The 20,388-nt window shown below is 42.0% G+C and overlaps 1 protein-coding gene across 2 annotated transcripts in view; it reads right to left on the bottom strand.

Annotated features, from left to right (window-relative positions):
• The window catches only part of BLNK (B cell linker), a 192,444-nt gene that overhangs the window by 110,124 nt on the left and 61,932 nt on the right, over positions 1 to 20,388 (bottom strand). For both annotated transcript variants that reach the window (XM_075842395.1, XM_075842396.1), the window contains exon 3: positions 485 to 531. In XM_075842395.1, the coding sequence (XP_075698510.1) occupies positions 485 to 531 (47 nt within the window). The remainder of the gene's footprint in view (positions 1 to 484; positions 532 to 20,388) is intronic.

Genomic DNA, 20,388 nt, shown 5'->3' with positions numbered 1-20,388 from the left:
TAGGTGACAGGCAGGAGCATTCACACATGTACCAGCGCACAGCTAGCCAGTTGCGGCCTCATTTATTTGTTTTCTCCCTCAACTGATTCTTGCTTTTGTTGCAAATTAATGCAACTCCAGATTTGTTCCCACTTGCATGCCTCCCAACCATCCCGCTATTCCTGCCATTGTCCCGTGAAACAGTCTTAAAGCGGCAAGGCTTATGCAAATATAATCCGAAATGGGTGTGTTATGGGATGGTTTGTGGGTGTGCCTGTATGGATCAGGGGTGGGGCTTAACTGTGTCGGTAATGTTGGGAGGTATGTAACTATAGTACTACCACCAGGTGACCACATTTTTTTTTTTTTAACTGCACATGTTTGAAAGGTCTCATAGTATATTTAGTAATGTTTTCCGATGTGATGCACTTTTTTTGTTTTTCTTTGTACAATGATATGTAGAAGTGACTATCATAATATTTTGTAATCAGAAAAATGTACTCACGGTTGGTAAAGTATGTTGAACTTGTTCAGTTCATGATCTGTCATGTTCTAAAAAAAAAAAGAAAAAATAATGTTTTACTCAAAGGGTTCAAATGGAGAAAATAACAACTCACAAATCTTGGCAAAATTCCTCCGAGGAGAAACATTGTGCAGTATGAAAACCTCATTGGTCATGCATGCTGTCAGAGAATATAGGACACTAGCATATTGTGGATAGAATAAACATACACACGGAGTAGTGGCGGATCCTCATTAGGGTGGTTCAGGTGGATGCCTGGGGCCCAAGGCTCACAGGGGGCCATGGCCGCCCGAACCGCACGGGCCCCCTCATGCCCGGTGGCGTCGCTAGCATCGGAGGGGGCCCCAGTGTTAGCAATAGCCAGATTCACTTGTATCTGAGTCCTCAGTACTGTGTGGGGGCTGTGTGGCACTATATTCAATGGGGGGCTGTGTGGCACTATATTCAAGGGGGGCTGTGTGGCACTATTTACAAGAGAGGGAGAGCTGTGTGGCGCTTTCTACAGGGGGCTTTGTGTGGCGCTATCCACAGGGGTATGTGTGTGGCGCTCTACAGGAGGGCTGTGTGGTAGTATCTATAGGGGGTTGAGTGTGGTGCTCTCTACAGGGGGCTGTGTGGAACTATTTATAGGGGGCTGTGTGTGATGCTCTCTATGGGGGATGTGTGATATCTACAAGGGCTGTGTGTGACGCTGTCTACAGGGGGCTGTCTGTGGCACTATGTACAGGGGCACTGTGTATGTGGTGCATTGCTTTACAGTGTTTGACCAAATTATATTCAGGGGTACAGTGTATGGTATTATTATATTCGGGGGCACAGTGTTTGGTAATATTTTATTCACGGGTGCAGTGTATGGTGCTATTATATTTAGGGGCACAGTGTGTGGCACCATGATAATTTTATCTTAGTTTATAGGTGTGGAAATGTTGGAAAAGTGAGTGGCAAATTCTGCAGAAATAGGTCATGGCCGGGAGAAGTCGTCATGAACTCTGGACCGGATGGAGAAGAAAAGAGGAAAAAAAACTACTAGAATCGGAGAAGTCATCACCTGTGAGTCACTGGATTTATAGAGAATCTGTCACCTTTCCTGACATGTTTATTATAGGAAATCCTTGTATTTCACAAAAAGTCTTTGTGCAGTCCAGGATTGATAGACAATTCCCCTTGTCAGGAGGATGTGTTCCTGCACAGTGTGATACTGTTTGATACTATCAGTAAGTAGAGACACAGCCCTTTGAGAAGGAGAATCGTAACACCCATTTTTTAATGCTTGCACAAAAAGGTAGTGTTAACAATAGTTACTGCACTGCAGAGCAGCGGTGGAGAAGGGGGGCCCAAGTTTGGGTAACAGCCCAATGGTCTTCTTAATCCGCCACTGACAGGGAGATCTCTATGCCTAAGCATTGCAATATTAGCAAACAGCTCATGCTGCCTTTCTACCATGTAATTTATAGCAGTGTTCCCCAACCACTAGCTCAGTGTAACGTCTATGGCCGCGGACCGTCATTCTGACTTACCCTCTGATTGCCGCGGCCATGGACGTGTGAGTTCTCTGCGGAATCTCCCTCCTGAGAGACGCCGGCACTCACTTCCTGGCTTATAGACTGTTTCCCGCAGGGCTCACGCGCTTGCGCGTGCACGGCCTTAAAGGGCCAGTGCGCTCACAGTTGCAGAATATCTGCAATCAGACCAGAATGCTGCTGGACTATAAAAGGGGCTCTGCCCTCTTGATCATTGCCTGAGCGTTGTTGTGTTACCTAAAGTTTGTCTTTGCAAATGGTCTCCTAGTGTTTTCCATTTCCCAGTGTTAACCGTTCCTGCTGCCTGTACCCTGTATCCCGTGCTACCGTGCCTCTTTGCCGTCAAGAGTTGGAGTCGTGTTGTATCCTCCGCTGCATCTAGTGTGTTGCACCCCGCCGAGTGTCTGTCTACTATCGGAGCCTCATCTTAGCCTGAATCCATCGCTACTGTCTACATTGCCTCAGGTACCCCTTCTGGACTATAGACATTGCTTTGGACCTGTTGGCCAGCTGCTTTCCCGCTACGCGGTACAGCCCAGTGGGTGCACACCCCGTGCCGTGACACTCAGGAGCCCATTTATAATAGAAATCCCCATTTTTATATATATATATATATATATATATACACACACTGTGTGTATACTGTATAAATTATATATGGATTATTGATTATTCAGCAGTATATTGTCCCTTAAAGTAATATAAGTAGGCAGGTGGAAAGTAAATATGGGTCCTCTATCAAACATGATAAACATGTTGATGTTGCCTCTCTGCCACCTGAGAAGACACCGGTATTATAAATGGCACATGGTAGGTTGGGGGTACTGCTACAGATTTTGTATTAAGGTCCCACGAGTTACAAGTTACACCTTTGTTTGCATTGCAGAACTGTAATTATTCAGATATATATAAATGAGATACAGAAACTTACAGCAACATTACACATTGTTCTTCTTTCAGTGTAGCATTTAATTATAAGATAAACTTGACGTAACATCGTAAAATGCAGTCATAAGCATTAGAGGCATATGAAAATATTGATCCACCTCAAACAGGACTTGCACAGATTCCTAATATGTTCACTATAGGAATTGCCACCAAAAATGGAACCAACATAATTTTAGAATATTGCACAAAATGTAATACATATCTATTGAAAAATAGAGATGAGTGAAACTTGGTCAACAGGCGAATTTCCTCTTACACAGCGATATTTGCTGCTTAGAAGACAATGGAGACTGATATATAAATTCATAATTCCACATTTCTGTCTCCATTGTCTTTTATGTGTGTTTTTGTGTTATGTGCTGTTTTCATTATCCCTCCACTATTTCATAACTTTTTGCATTATTTATATGCTGTGACATTCCCATAAGCATTAACTCTTTGCTATTACATCCTTATATTTTTTACCTGTGCTATGATATCATCATGCGTATTATCCTTGTACTTTGACATTACAATGACATCACTGTGTGCATTACTATTCTGACAAAACATTACTTTGTACATTATCCTTTTATTGTGACATGAGTGTTTACATAATTCATGCGCTGTAATTTCTCTGTGTAGATTATCCTTGTACTGTGACAGCACATTGTGAGTTGTCTCTATGCTGGGACATAACTATGCACATAATTTCTGTACTGTAACTTCATTGAGTTAGTTATCCCTGTACTATGACGTCTGTGTTTATTTTCCCAGTATTATGACATCACTGCATTTATTATCTCCGTACTGTGAAATCATTGTGTTTTATTATCTCCGTACTGTGAAATCATTGTGTTTAATAACTCTGTACTGTGACATCACTGTGTTTATTAACTCTGTACTGTGACATCATTGTGTTTATTAACTCTGTACTGTGACATCATTGTGTTTATTAACTCTGTACTGTGACATCAACAAGTTTATTATCTCTGTACTGTGACATCACTGTGTTTATTATCTTTGTACTGTGACATCAACAAGTTTATTATCTCTGTACTGTGACATCACTGTGTTTATTATCTCTGTACTGTGACATCAACAAGTTTATTATCTCTGTACTGTGACATCACTGTGTTTATTATCTCTGTACTGTGACATCACTGTGTTTATTATCGCTGTACTGTGACATCATTGTGTTTATTATCTTTGTACTGTGAAATCATTGTGTTTATTATCTCTGTACTGTGACATCCAGTGGCGTAACTACCGCGGTAGCAGCAGTAGCGGCTGCTACGGGGCCCGGGGCTTGAGGGGGCCCGGTGGCGCCGCTAGCAGCCGTTATGGCTACTACAGCGGTAGCGTCGCTACTGTGGGGCCCGCGACGCCGAGCCTTACACAGGCCATCTCATGCCTGTAGGTGTCGCTAGCACCGGAGGGGGCCCCAGTGCTAGCGGCAGCCAAATACATGAATGGCCGGGCATGTTCCGTGCCTGACCATCCAGTGCCTTACAATGACACTGATTGGCTAGCGGCGCGATGACATCATCGCGCCGCTTCCATGCTTGGAAGGTGCTGATTGGCGGGGCAAGTCATTCTGCCCCGCCAATCAGCGTCATTGGAGGACGCTCGTTCAACTCCTGCAGACATGCTCAGAAGAGAGCATGTCTGCATCGCCAGTGAACAGCGTGGGAACCGGAGAATGTGAGTATGTCAAGTTTTTGTTTTTTTTCCCCTCATAAAAATGTGAATGGCATTATCTATGGGGGGGGGGGGGGTGTCATCTTTATGTGGGCTATTATATATAGGGGGTCTATATGTGGGGCAGTAGCTACAGGGGGGGTCTATATGTGGGGGTGTGGGCCATTATATACAGGGGGCTCTATATGTGGGCCATTATATACAGGGGGGTCTATATGTGGGGGTGTGGGCCACTATATACAGGGGGCTCTATATGTGGGCCATTATATACAGGGGGCTCTATATGTGGGCCACTATATACAGGGGGGTCTATATGTGGGCCACTATATACAGGGGGGTCTATATGTGGGACACTATATACAGGGGGGTCTATATGTGGGACACTATATACAGGGGTGGGTTACCTGTGGGGCACTAGCAACAGGGTGGCTATATGTAGTGCACAGTCTACAGGGGTGGGCTATATGTGGGACACTATATACAGGGGGAGCTATATGTGAGACACTATATACAGAGGTGGGCTATACGTGGAGCACTAACTATAGGGGAAGCTATATGTAGGGCAGCACGGTGGCTCAGTGGTTAGCACTATTGCCTTGCAGCTCTGGAGTCCATATGTGGGCACTATCTACAGGGGCTTCTATGTAGGTCACTATCTACAGGGGACATGTTGTGTGTTTGTGACAGTTATATTTAGATGTGTTGAGAATTTTAACTTCGTTTTATAGGTGCAGAAATGTTTTAAAAGTGAGAAGCTGAAGACATCTAAACGGAAAACTGCAGAAATGGGTCATGGCCGGGAGAAATCCATCATAGATGTCTGAACCGGAGGGAGAAGAAAAGAACTAGAATCTGAGACGTCACCGGTGAGTCACTTAATGTAAATGTTTATTCTGCCTCTAATCAGTATTGTAGTCACTGTATGATCTGCAGCGAGATGATGGTGATAGGATTTTTTTGGTGAAACCGCATCTCCCAGCATATCCTTACCATTGTTCCGGCCATGCTGGGAGCTGTAGTTTTACGCCGTACAAACTTATACGCAGTGGCGTAACTACCGCTATAGCAGCCGTAGTGACTTCTACAGGGCCTGCAGCATGAGGGGGCCCGTGCCACCCGCCGGCACGGCCCCCTCCCATGGCCGCAGGCTCCGCTAGCAGCCGCTATGGCTGCTACAGCGCGACGCCACTGAAGGGGTTGTTCCTACATAAGACATGTATCCCCTATCCACAGGATAGGGGATACATGTGTGATCGCTGGCAGCGATGAGGAGAACGGGGGACCGAAAGTCCCCCCTAAGTTCTCCATGACAAACCTCGGACTTCCGGGGTCTGTGTCGGCAGCTCCGTAGAAATGAATGGAGCGCCGGTCGCGCTTGTGCGCATGCGTGACCAGCGCTCCTTTCATTTTTATTGAACTGCGCAGACGCCGGAAGTCCGAGGTTAGTCATGGAGAACTTCGGGGGACTTTCGGTCCCCCGTTCTCCTTATCGCTGCCAGTGATCACACATGTATCCCCTATCCTGTGGATAGGGGATGCATGTCTTTTGTAGGACAAACTATAGGACGTTTTTTTTTGGGGGGGGGGGGCTATATAGCGTTATCTACAGGGGGGGCTGTATGGCGTTATCTACAGGGGGGCTGTATGGCGTTATCTACAGGGGGGCTGTATGGCGTTATCTACAGAGGGAGTCTGTATGGCGTTATCTACAGGGGGGCTGTATGGCGTTATCTGCAGGGGCTGTGTATGGTGCTATCTATAGGGGGGCGCTGTGTGGTGGAATCTATAGGGAGGCACTATCTACAAGGGGGGGGGGGGGGTTGTGTGATACCCAGCAGAGGGGGGGCCCCAGTCAAAAGTTTGCTATGGGGCCCAGTCTTTCCTAGTTACGCCCCTGGTGACATCCCTGTGTTTATTAGCTCTGTACTGTGACATCACTGTATTTACTATCTCTGTATTGTGACATCACTGCATTTACTCTTCCTGTACTGTGACATCATTGTGTTTATTATCTCTGTACTGTGACATCATTGTGTTTATTATCTCTGTACTGTGAAATCACTGTGTTTATTATCTCTGTACTGTGAAATCAGTGTTTATTGTCTCTGCACTGTGCCATCACTGTATTTACTATCTCTGTATTGCGACATCACTGCATTTACTATCCCTGTACTGTGACATCCTTGTGTTTATTATCTCTGTACTGTGACATCACTGTATTTACTATCTCTGTATTGTGACATTACTGCATTTGCTATCCCTGTACTGTGACATCCTTGTGTTTATTATTCCTGTACTGTGACATTCTTGTGTTTATTATCTCTGTACTATGACATCACTGTTCTTTTTATTTTTGTTCTATGACATCATTTTGGTCATTATATCTGTGAAGGGTGAACTGCAAATACTCCATTTGCAGCCTACATATTGCCATTTTCATTTGTAAATAGCGGCCCTGTACATATGTATATATTTGACTGGATATGTACTGCTTATGTGTTGTCTTTCTACATTTATTTTTGCAGATTATACGAAACGGCGTGTTGTCATGGCCTGCGGTACTGCCGTGACAGGCTGCTGGAGCTGGACACAGGAAATGCGCATATGTGTATATACAGTAGATGTTATGTTGAGTGGTGTAGCAAATAGTGCTGTTGCCACTAGATTACTTTGTTGCATAATGTATATAAGACACTAACTGCAGGAAGTGCAGCCAGTGTGTGGTGAGAGCCACATGGAGTGAGAAGAAGGGAGAGTGGAGTGGGCCTGGATCTAGCAAATGTTAGCTAGTCAGTGGACTGGGAGTTAGCGGGTGAACTGCATGTAGAGAAGTCTGCTGGTGTTGTGCAGTGGCTGAGATATCCGGAGACCAGGACGGCTTTGCCTTAGTTCAGTATGGAAGTAGAAGGCTAATTCATCTTCTGGGTTTGGAGACCGGAGTGTGACACAGGCCTGTGCAAAACTGAGGCCGATACTGCCAACCACTCGAGAAAAACCACATTACATGTGCATTTGGACTTATTCAGACAAACGTAGAATACGTCCGTGTGACGGCCCCTAAAACAACGGCTGTCAGACGGACACATGTATTTCAATGGGGCTCAAGTCTATGGGGATCCGTGAAAACGGCAGTTTTTCACGTTTGAGTTTCCGCACATTCGTCTGAATAAGCTCTTAGCGACAGACACATGACACAGAGTGGAGACAAAAATAATCATGTTTTATTTAATCTACTGCTGAAGGTGGTCATGGAGAAGTAGGGACCCATTCTATGTTTTTCGTTGGGGCCCCATGGTCACTTGTTACGTCCCTCCAACGTAGAGTATCTTAAGCTCGTGAGCCCCAGTGCAGATTCTGTAGCAGGGTCATTTGTAGCATTGTAACCTCTGTAACCAATATAGTTACACCCCTGGCTGCCGTACAGCATTCAGTGTTTCTATACAGTAAATAATGTCTCAATATGACAGATATAGTGACAGCGACAACTCCAACTGACACAACTGAGTGTCACACTGCAGTATATCCATTTCCCTATATAATGTCACAGTATAGCGTATCATTTCACATCAGGTAATAAGGTCCTGTTGTGGGTGTTTATAGCTAAGAAGTAGTGATAGATGAAATAACTTCTTGACAAACATCATTCACAAATGTTTCTTATACCTGAGGACATTTCTTCCTATAGATTTCTGTGCTGTTCAAGATTATGACGTTCTTGGGCACCAAAACTTTATAGTTGTAATAAACATGAACCATGGACTGGGAATTTCCGTTTTGTGATGTAAGTTTATGGCAACACAGAAGCTTCAAATTTCCTCAATGTTTTTACATAATAGGAAGGAAATTGTAAGAACTAATGTCATGCAAGTTTACAGTAGCAGCTGCTTGCCCCGGGGAGGAGACGCTCGCGGCATCTCGTACCACTCTACAAATGCTTCAATGATTATATTCAAAGAACAACAGATGGGATACAAACTTTAATTAATCTCAGGTGGCTTTTTTATGTTTGTTAACAAAGATGTAAAAACTCCATTCCGCAGCTAAAGTAAATCTCACAATGGCAATGTAAAGCCCTCGCCTTCCCCAGTTCAGGTCTGACAGCTGTAATGTAAGTTTATATAATGTTTATGATACATTGTGACAAGTCAGCAGTCTTGAAGGGACATGATGGAGACATGGTAGGATGATTTTTTTTTCTTTTTTAGATTTTACACATTAATTGTGCAGCTTTTCAACTTAATTGAAGGTTTCAGAATTCCACAATTACATTGCAGTGCGCAAATATCGGACTGTCGAAAATGAAATATGATTAAGAATTATAGCTCCGTGTTTCCTTCTTGTCTTATCTAAATGGTTGCTATTAAACCTGCTATTCATCCTCTGCAGTGCATTAAAGGAGAAGTCCCACAACATTTTTTATTCGCTGGCCCATTAGAGGTACATTATGTAAATTGTGGTGGCTGTATTTGTGAGTTATATGTGGTGGCTGTAATTGTGAGGACCCTTCTGGTCCTCAGCTGCGTCATGTGACCAGTGATAGGACTCTCCAACTGACACAGCGTCTCATGTGCGGACAGGAAGTGAGTTTCTCCATTCATTACTAGCACAGCCTCGATGTGACTCTGATACTAGTAATGAATGGAGAAACTGACTTCCTGCCCACACATGAGACGCTGTGGCAGTTGGAGAGTCTTATTGCTGGTCACATGACAGCAAACAATTTTGTGGGAGTGCTTCTTTAATAGGACTCAGAGATTGATCAAAAAGTACTGAAGTTTCTTTTACTTAACACTTAGGGTATGTTCACACGATGAGAGGCATTTACGTGTGAAAAGACAGACTTCTAACAGCTGCCTCGTTTCACACGTAAATGCTCCTCCTCGCATTTTGCGAGGCTTCTCTGAGACGCTCGTAAATCTTGAGCTGTGCTTCATTGAGTTCAATGAAAAACAGCTCAAATTACGTGGCAAAGAAGTGTCCTGCACTTCTTTGCCGAGGCAGTCCATTTACGCGTCGTCGTTTGACAGCTGTCAAACGACGACGCGTAAATTACAGGTCGTCTGCACAATACGTCGGCAAACCCATTCTAATGAATGGGCAGATGTTTGCCGACGTATTGGAGCCGTATTTTCAGACGTAAAACGAGGCATAATACGCCTCGTTTACGTCTGAAAATAGGTCGTGTGAACCCAGCCTTAAGGTAAAGCTCCAACATTAGAGACACTTAAAAGAATACCCTAGGGAACTGCATGAGTAGCAATTCAGTAATGTTACAAGAAATTGCTTCATTTAGCTGCGAGAGCATTCTGATAATAGCCTGGAGGACTGTGGAGAATTTCAAATTCACTGCACCTACTGCAGAACTTAAGGCCGAATTAAGAGACGTGGGCAAAAGAAGCCGCGAAAAACGCTTTCTCTGCCTCCCATTGATTTCAATGGGAGGTCAGAGGCGGAACCGCAGCAACAAAAAAATATGCTGTGTTTTTCCCCGCGAGCTGCTAAAAGCCGCCGCAGAAAAAAACATCTCCGCCTTCCATTGAAATCAATGGGAGACGTTTCGGACGTCTTTTGACACTGATTCCAATACAGTTTCCGCGTCAAAATCAACGCCAAAAAACTCTGTGTGAACTGTCTCTAAAGAGTGAATTTCAGTTGAGTTATTAGCTTAAATTCACATATTGCGTATTTATTGCAGATTTTGAGCCATAGCCAGAAGTGGTTTCATAAGAAATGGGAAATATAAAGGAAAAACTTATACTTTTCCTTCCTCACAGATCCATTTCTGGCTTTGGCTCAAATTTTTGCATCAAAATCTGCAACAAATGTGCTATGTGTAAATCTAGTCTTAAAGGGGTTGTCCACTAATAGACAACTTATGATCTATCCGCCTGACACCCCGACCACATACCATTAAGCCGCTCAGGCTGCCTCCAAGCACCTACATGCACATACATGCTGAAAGCAGTTAGCTCCAGCCACTGAATAGCGGCCGAGCTGCAGTACTGCAGCTCTGCTCCTATTCAAGTGAATAGTTAAAAAGGAATGTCTCTCACTCTGGAGGACCTGGCATGGGTCCATACATTACATTGATAGCCCATTGATTTGAACACCAACTATGTAATACCTAATTCCTCCTGTCGTGGCACTGCAGGAGAATTGAACACTTGCTATTGGATTTCCCCACAGATTGTGAGGAAGGTTGAGGGTCCCTGCAGTGTGACACACTGTTATCAGCTTATCGTTAGGAGACCCTACTGAGAAAATATGATTATTTAAAGCGTACAGCCCCTTTAAGAATAATTGGAGGAGATTTATTAATACTGTCTTAACCCCTTCAGGACTGAGCCTGTTTTGGCCTTCAGGACGAAGACGATTTTTCAAATCTGACATGTGTCACTTTATGTGGTAATAACTTGGGAATGCTCTTACCTATCCAAGTGATTCTGAGATTGTTTTCTCGTGACATATTGTACTTTATGTTAGTGAAAAAATTTGGTCGATAAATTCAATATTTATTTGTAAAAAACACCTAGATTTGGAGAAAATTTGCAAAAATAGCAGTTTTCTAAATTTAAATGTATCTGCTTAGAAAACAGATAGTAATACCACACAAAATAGTTACTAGTTACCATCCCCCACATGTCTACTTTATGTTTGCATCGTTTTTTGAACATTCTTTTATTTTTCTAGGACGTTACAAGGCTTAGAACTTTAGTAGCAATTTCTCATATTTTCAAGAAAATTTCAAAAGGCTATTTTTACAAGGACCAGTTCAGATCTGAAGTGGCTTTGAGGGCCTTATATATTAGAACGTCCCCATAAATCACCCCATTTTGAAAACTGCACCCCTCAAAATATTCAAAACAGCATTCAGAAAGTGTTTTAACCCTTTAGGCGTTTCACAGGAAGTAAAGCAATGTAGAGGTGAAATTTACAAATTTCATTTTTTTTTTTTGCCAAATTTCATTTGTAATACAGTTTTTTCTATACCACAGAAAGTTTTACCCGAGAAATGTAACTTATTATTTATTGCCCAGATTCTGCAGTTTTTAGAAATATCCCACATGTGACCCCAGTGTGGTAATTGACTGAAACACCGGCCTCAGAAGCAAAAGAGCATATATTAGAATATATTTTAGGTATTATGTCAGGTTTGAAGAGGTCTTGTGGGGCTAAAACAATAAAGACCCCAAAAGTGACCCCATTTTGGAAACTACACCCCTCAGGGAATTTATCTAGGGGTATAGTTAGCATTTTGAACCCACAGTTTTTTTGCTACATTTATTTGAATTAGTATGTGAAGATGAAAATCTACTTTTTTTCTGAAAAATATTAGAAATGTTTATTTTTTACAAGGAATAAAAGAGAAAAAACACCCCAACATATGTAAAGCAACTTCTCCCGATTATAGCAATACCCCATATGTGGTAATAAACTGCTGTTTGCACCCACAGCAGGACTCAGAACGGAAGGAGCACCATTTGGATTTTGGATTTCTGATTTTGCTGGAATAGTTTTCAGTGCTGTGTCGCGTTTGCAATGCACTGGAGGGAACAAAATAGTGGAAACCCCCCAAAAGTGACCCCATTTTGGAAACTACACTCATAAAGGAATTCTTCTAGGCGGAAAGTTAGCATTTTGACCCCACAGTTGTGTAGCTGAATTCATTGGAATTATTCTGTAAAGGTAAAATCTACTTTTTTTCTGAAAAAAGGTAGCCATTTTTAATTTTTACAAGGAATAAAGGGGAAAAACCACCCCAACATTTGTAAACAATTTCTCCCGATTACGGAAATATGCCATATGTGGTAATAAACTGCTGTTTGTACCCACAGCAGGGCTTAGAAGGGAAGGAGCGCTATTTGGCTTTTGGAGCTCAAATTTAGCTCAAATGGTTTTTAGGTGCCATGTCGCATTTGCAAAGCCCCTGAGGGGCCAAAACCGTGGAAAACCCCCAAAAGTGACCCCCATTTTGGAAATTACACCACTTAAAGAATCTATCTAGGGACATAGTGGGCATTTAGACCCCACAAGTCTTTTGCAGGATTTATTAGAATTAGGCCGTGAAAATGAATATCAACATTTCTTCCACTAAAATGTTGATTTTTTTCAATTTCACAAAGGATAAAGGAGGAAAAAGCACCCCAACATTTGTAAAGCAATTTCTCCCGAGTACGGAAATACCCCACGTGTGGTCATAAATGGTTTTTCATTCGAAAGTAATTAACCCTTTCCGGACTGAACCATTATTTTATTTTCCTTTTTCGTTTTTCCCTCTCGGCATTCCAAGAGCCATAACTTTTTTATTTTTCTGTCAATAGAGTGGTGTGAGGGCTTATTTTTTGAGGGACGAGCGGTCGTTTTTATTGGTACCATTTTTTGGTACATACAACTTTTTGAGCACTTTTTATTAAATTTTTGGGTAGAGCCAAGGTGACCAAAAAACAGCGATTTTGCCATTTTAAATTCTTTATTTTTCACATGAGCCCGCTCCATACATCACCCCCCACACTACGACATGCTATGTCGTGGTGCACGAAGGGGTTAATGTGCAGCAGATGGGGCAGAGTGAAAATTAAAATTTTCCACTGGTATGCTATTTTAGTGCACTACATGTTATGCCCAGTTTGTGCCACTGAAGACAAATACCTCATAAAATATTAACCGGGTTCTCCCGGGTATGGCGATGCCAGATCTGTGGGTGTAAACTGCTGTTTGGGCACACTGCAGGGCTCAGAAGGGAGGGAGCGGCATTTGGCACGCAGATTTAGCTTGTTAGTTCGGTTTGGCGTTTTACTGGTATTTCAGTTTATGATGTGGGGGCATATGTAATATGCGCGGAGAACATCAGGGCATAATAAGAGGGTATAATAATCGGGTAAATAAATAATAATCCGCAGATATGTGGCCGGTGTCGCACTGATAAATGGCGCCCGATCTTGTCTGCTTTTGGGACACTCTGCACATTTTGCATCGTTATATTCTGAGAGCCAGAACTTTTTTTATTTTTTCTCCACCGGAGCTGTGTGAGGGCTTATTCTTTGCAGGACAATCTGTCGTTTTCATTGGTACCATTTTGGGGTACATTAAATTTTTTTGATTACTTTTTATTCAATTTTTTGGCAAGCAAGATAACTAAAAACCATAAATTCTGACGTTTTTTTATAAAAATTTTTTACGGCGTTCACCCTGGGCTATAAATGACCATTTTACTTTATTTTGCGGGTCGGTACGATTACGGCGATACCATATGTATATAATTTTTTTTATGTTTTGCAGCGTTTGTGCAATAAAATGACTTATTTATAAAATAAATTATTTTCTGTGTCACCATATTCTGAGAGCCGTAACTTTTTTTATTTTTTCAGTCAAAAAAGCTGTGTGAGGGCTTGTTTTTTGCGGGACGGGTTGTAGTTTGTATTAGTATCATTTTGGCGTACATGCGACTTTTTGATCAGTTTTCATTGTATATTTTGAGAGGAGTGGTGAGCAGAAAATAGTGATTCTGGCATTGTTTTTTTTTTTTTTGCGGTGTTCACCGTGCGGGAAAAATAATATTAGAGTTTTATAGTTGGGGTCTTAACGAACGCGTTGATACCAAATATGTGTACTTTTTTTTAACGTGTTCATTTTTTTCCTATAATAAAAGACTTATTATAGGAAAAAAAGCATTCTTTGTTTATGTCACTTATAACTTTTATTTTTACACTTTTTAAAAACATCTTTATTATCTTTTTTTTTAACTTTTTTTACTTGTTCCACTAGGGGACACTTAGACTTGCAGCTTTGATCGCTGCTAGAGTACATTACACTACACACGTAGTGTAATGTGTTCTAACTGTCATTCTGACGTGAATCGGCCGAGGCTGCTCCTCCGAGGCTTCCGTACATGGCAACCCGGAGGTCATTGTCTGGCCTCTGGTTGCCGTGATAAGGATCGCCAGCCCCCGCAAATGCATGTGGGGGGCTGCCGATCTGCTCTAAACCTCTTTAATCCGGCGATCGCAATCGACCACCGCATCAAAGGGGTTAATTAACTCTTAAAGCGCGGACGTAACTGCACGCCCAGGTGCGCGAAGTTACTGCTCACCTGTGCGTTCATTTACGCCAAGGTGCGGGAAGGGGTTAATTTCAGTATAAAACTAAACCAGACAAGGCAGAAACGGCACCATATTTATCCCAGTGGCCCACTCTGTATGATCTATTTGGTGCATCTTGTTAGACATGTTAAACGTTTCCTTTTGCCACCTTATGGCTGCTGTGCTTTACATCAATATTTTGTGGCAAACAAACTGGCACACGCAGTTAACAAAATTTGGCACGTTTAACAACTCTTCTTAGCCACGCACCTTTTTAAAGACATGTTGCACGCCATGTACAATTGGCACAATTTATACACAGCAGCAGATCTGCAAGGGGATGGACGGAGCAGAAGACTGAGCCAATGATAAGACAGGCGGTGGATTTCAGACTACCTCATCCTACTTTTAGCCAATGCAGCTAAGCTGAAGTCATTAATCATTACTGAACCTTAATGAGGCAGCGCTAGAAAGTAAATAGCGAGATGAGTATCAACATATTCAGGGAGATTTACTAAGGAAAATGTGACAGTATTCTAGGACAAATTGTGCCAATTGTACATGGCGTGCACCAAATTCATGTGAGACAAGTTTTGCACTTATCTAGACAGTTTTAAAAAAGTGTCTTTAAAAAGGTGCGTGGCTAAGAAGAGTTGTGAAATGTGCATATTCTTGGAAGACATTTTTGCTCAAGCAGTTTGGCACTTGTAAATGTATCTTTAGGCTAGGACTATATAGTGACACGGTATCACCCAGAAGTTGTGGTAAAATCGAGACTGACCGATAACGGTCCGATTTTTTGGTGATTGTGGCAAGGCTGCTTGTGACCTTTTATGCACATAGGGAAATATTACAGTAGCAATAACATTGTAATTTTACCACATCTCATGGGATAAATTGTGTGGCTTATAGTTAATGTATTATTGGTTTTAGAATACTCAATAATATAATAATAATAATAATTACGCAGGTTCTCAGTTACTTTGTATCTCTTTATTGAATTATTGTAGCAAACGTTGCACACTCCTGACATCTAGTGGTATAATGAAGTTATGAAAAAGTGGTTCCCTGAATAAAGGTCTTCAGAACATTTGTTTTGTTTACACTTGTACTTGCATGCTCAGGATTAACCTGTTAACGACTGAAGACGAAAATGAATGTAATGGACCGGGGGGTGATTTTGGAGCGGGCTCATGCGCTGAGCCCGCTCCATACACCGCAGCTATCAGCTGTGTATTACAGCTGACGTGCTGCTCTAACAGCCGGGAACAGTGATCACGCTGTTCCTGGCCGTTTAACTAGTTAAATGCCGCAGTCAATAGCGACCATGGCACTTAAACCGTTAGAAGGAGGGGAGGCCCCCTCTGACAGCCCAATGGCCCACCCCGAAGCGCAATCAGGGGGCGCTGACAGTTGTCATGGCAGCCTGGGGGCCTAATAAAGGCCAGCAGGTCTGCCTTCTATCTGCCTCTGCTAAGCCATGCCTCTGGCACGGCTTAGCAGAGCCCTGTGAAAATGACAATATCATTTAAATCCATAATCTTTTTTCATTTTACGAGTATTTCAACTACAGCAACAAACTTTTTCGTTCAATACAATTTTTGTAAACGAAAAATAGGGTGGAAGGAGTGAAATTAACACATTCAATAGTAGAAATTCTATATCTTCACATGTGTTTGTGCATTATATATTCATTCATTGTGTATATATATATATATATATATATCCTTTGTTCTTTTTCGTTATGTTTGACATAGTTTATTAAATTTTATTTATATGTACTATGGGTTTCTTCCTATAAGCCTGTGCAATACCGCATGTCTTTTCATCTAACTAGTGTGAACTAGCTTCTATGTAAAGGTGTGGCTGCCGCGAACCTGCAGACTAATTAATTTACTTCTCAAAAGGTGGTAGTTCCTTTCTGACCTCAAATGTTACAGGATTGGTTGATGTTGATTTTAAAACACATGTCCTAACTGTGTTATGGTATGCTATGAGTAAGAACACTCAGTTCGAAACGCGTTAGCAGTAACATGTCCCACCTGTGTCCAATGGACTTTTATTCTATGCCGAAATAAAGCTCTTTTTATATTTTTCTAAATGTGGATGTGCTGAGGATTTTCTTTCAAAAACTCTTCTATTTATTGGATCCTTGCCTGCCGGCAAGCCCCCTTCTTCTGACTGCACTCCAACTGAGGGACTACAGATCCGAGGACAACCTATTTGGTGAGCACACCTGCAGCTTCCATTGCTGCCATTTGTTTTTGTTCATTACTGCAATGCATTAGTATTGCAGTGTATTGTACCAGCGATCTAACGCTCTAGGGATCGCTGGTTCAAGTCCCCTTAGGGGAACTAATAAAATGTGAAAAAAAAGTTAAATACATTTTTCAGACAAAAATATTAAAAGTAAAAAAAAAAAAACCCTTTTGCCATTTTCCCCCAAGCGCAATGTAAAAAATAAAAATAAATTAAATTGGTATCGCTGCGTCTGTAAAAGTCCGAACTAATATAATACACACGGCGAGCGGCAAGTTCAGTTGTCGTTTTTACCACACGGTGAACGCTGTAAAAACAAAATCCAAAAAACCATGGAGGAATTTATTTTTTTCCCAATTCTACCCCACAAATATTTTTTTCCCGTTTCCCTGTACATTATATGGTACTTTATATGGTGCCAGTAGAAACTACAGCTCCTCCCGCAAAAAACAAGCCCTCACACCACTCTATTGACAGAAATATAAAAATGTTATGGCTCTTGGAAGGCGGGGAGTGAAAAACGAAAACGTAAAAATGAAAAATTACTGGGTCGTTAAATGGTTAAGTAAACTGTTAACATGGACCAGGCAGTCTCTTGTAGTTGCTCAGTTAAAGCCACTGGTGACCAGCTTAGCGGCATGATGATTCTGCCAAACATCTCCTCATATCTCAGCTTACTGGTCCTCTGTGAGTGTGACATGGGAGTAGAGGAATATTGGGACTATCTGTGGTCACACATGAATTTTCAGGTTTTTGATTAGGCTAAGGGGAATGTCTCATGTATTTAGTTTGTAGAAGAGAAATAAAGTGTTTGTTTATTTAAATGCAGCTATTTATATATATATATTTTTTTAAACTTTCCTTGGGGCGGCCATCTTGGAGATACCTACTGTATTTGTATAGATAGCAGCAGGGTGTGTGTGCTTTATGGCAGCTGAAATAAATGGGAGTTAATTGACAGAGAAATGTCATAGATTATTATAGTCTCTAGGAAGTGATGGAGTACAGCCCCCTTCCTCGGAGACAAAGAAGTGACATGGGAGCTGCATACAGAGTCTTATCTGTGTATATAATGTAAAGTGTTCTATCCAATCAATTCCTGAGCAGTACAATAGAGCTGTCAAGGGGTTGTCCAGTCCGAAGAAATTGATGGCCTGTCCTCAAGATACATATAAGGAGAAAAATCAGAACCAAAAGTACAGCGCTGCTAACATCAATTGCAAGTCCAGACAGGGAGGTAAGAAAAGGGATTTATTGGGTTGTAAATAAAATAATTAGTTAAATAGGCAATTAGATAGGCTACGCGTTTCGACGCTGGACTAGCATCTTCATCAGGCCATGTGACATAGGGATGTAATTGCCTATTTAATGAATTATTTTATTTACAACCCAATAAATCCCTTTTCTTACCTCCCTGTCTGGACTTGTAATTGATGTTATCAGCGCTGTACTTTTGGTTCTGATTTTTCTCCTTATATGTCTCATTGAGCGGTTGTATTTGTACCAGCGGTTTGGACCTAGCTGCAGCTACATCACCTCATAATATCATTACCTGCCTACAGTAGAGTTGTGCCTACCCTTGCACAACTCCAAAAGGTGAGCAAAATCTTCACCACTATTCTTTTCCTGTTTTTTCTCTTGTGATCTGCACCATGTGGCGCCGTGGTATTTTCTCGTTTTTCCTCTAGTGTACTCAGGATAGGCCATCACTATTTGATCGTTTGGGGTCCGACTCCCGGCTCCCCCGGCGATCAGCTGTTTTGAAGGGGCCGCAGCGCTCATACGAGCGCTGCTTCCCCTTCATTTCTATTGAAGCTCACACTGTGAATCGCGAACACACTTGTAGTGGCGATTCACAGTATTACATTGAAGTGAATGGGAGAAGGCTGTAATACTGTGATCTGCCACTACAAGTGTGTCTGCGATTCACAGTGTGAGCAGTAAAGGAAACGAACAGGAAGCAGCGCTCATACGAAAAAAAACAGCCACTTCAAAACAGCTGATCCCATAAATTTCTTAGGACTGGACAACACCTTTAATTCGTTCACTCTCTGAGGGTATGTTCACACGACCTATTTTCGGCCGTTTTTCGGGCCGTAAACGCTCGAAAAATGGCCGAAAAATCGGAAGCAGAACACCTCCAAACATCTGCCCATTGATTTCAATGGGAAAAATGGCTTTCTGTTCTGACGGAGCGTTTTTCGCTGTGTTTTTTTACGCGTAAAAAAACGGCTGCGAAAAAGAAGTGCAGGACACTTCTTTGGACGATTTTGGAGCCGTTTTCCATATTGAAAAAAGCTCCAAAAACGGCCGTAAAAAAGGAAACGAAAAATGCAGCAAAAAACGCAAGTGGAATCAAAAAAACGTCCGAAAACCAGGAGCTGTTTTCTCTTGAAAACAGCTCTGTATTTTGAGACGTTTTTGGTCACTACGTTTGAACATACCCTTAGGGTATGTTCACACGTACACGTCCGATACGCCTGAAATTACGGAGCTGTTTTCAGGAGAAAACAGCTCCTGAATTTCAGACGTAATGGCATGTGCAGGTGTTTTTCGCAACGTCCATTACGGACGTAATTGGAGCTGTTTTTCTATGGAGTCAATGGAAAACGGCTCCAATTACGTCCCAAGAAGTGACAGGCACTTCTTTGACGCGCCGTCTTTTGACAGCAGCGCGTAAAAAAAAATGAATGGGCAGATGTTTGCCGACGCTTTGGAGCCGTATTTTCGGATGTAATTCGAGGTTAAAACGCCCGAATTACGTCCGTAAATAGGGTGTGTGAACCCAGCCTAATTGTTATGAGATGACTCTGCTCATACTATACAGCAAAGCTGACAAGTAAGATACAAAACTACAGGAAACATCAGTGTGTTGAGTATGCTCTTGTTGTCAGTGTAAACACTGAAATATTTACATGGTGCCACATAAAAAATAATAAACACCATCAATATTTTCAAAGAAATATGGTTATAATAAAAACATGATTTAAATAATTTTCTGATAAAACATTCCCTTTAGGGCACAGTCAGACGTCGCTGAGACCCAAACTGTTCGCTAAAACGAAGTAGCAGAAGTACAAATATTTGAAGAATGTGGTTTTCCTTTAGGGAATGTATAACCAGAGAATCATATCCAGGTGGGCTATTTTGAGTAATAATATTCAATGCTTTAAGGGTTTTGGGACTAAATGTATGGACTCATAGACTTTCTATTGAGCTCGTACACCGCTCACTCAGCCTTCCGAGAAGATCCGATCAGAAACAGAGGGGCGCTTCTGCTGTTTTATGGTTACGTCATAGCCGGGTAGGGAAAGTATGGAACGGGCTCATGGAGTGAACTCGCTCCATATGATCCGGGTGTTGGCTGTATGTTACAGCCGACACTTCACAGTAACGAGGG

Source organism: Rhinoderma darwinii, chromosome 11 (genome assembly GCF_050947455.1).
Source record: "Rhinoderma darwinii isolate aRhiDar2 chromosome 11, aRhiDar2.hap1, whole genome shotgun sequence".
Taxonomy (NCBI): Eukaryota; Metazoa; Chordata; class Amphibia; order Anura; family Rhinodermatidae; genus Rhinoderma; species Rhinoderma darwinii.
Note: the sequence above shows the minus strand (reverse complement) of the source record. Positions and strands in the feature narration are given on the sequence as shown.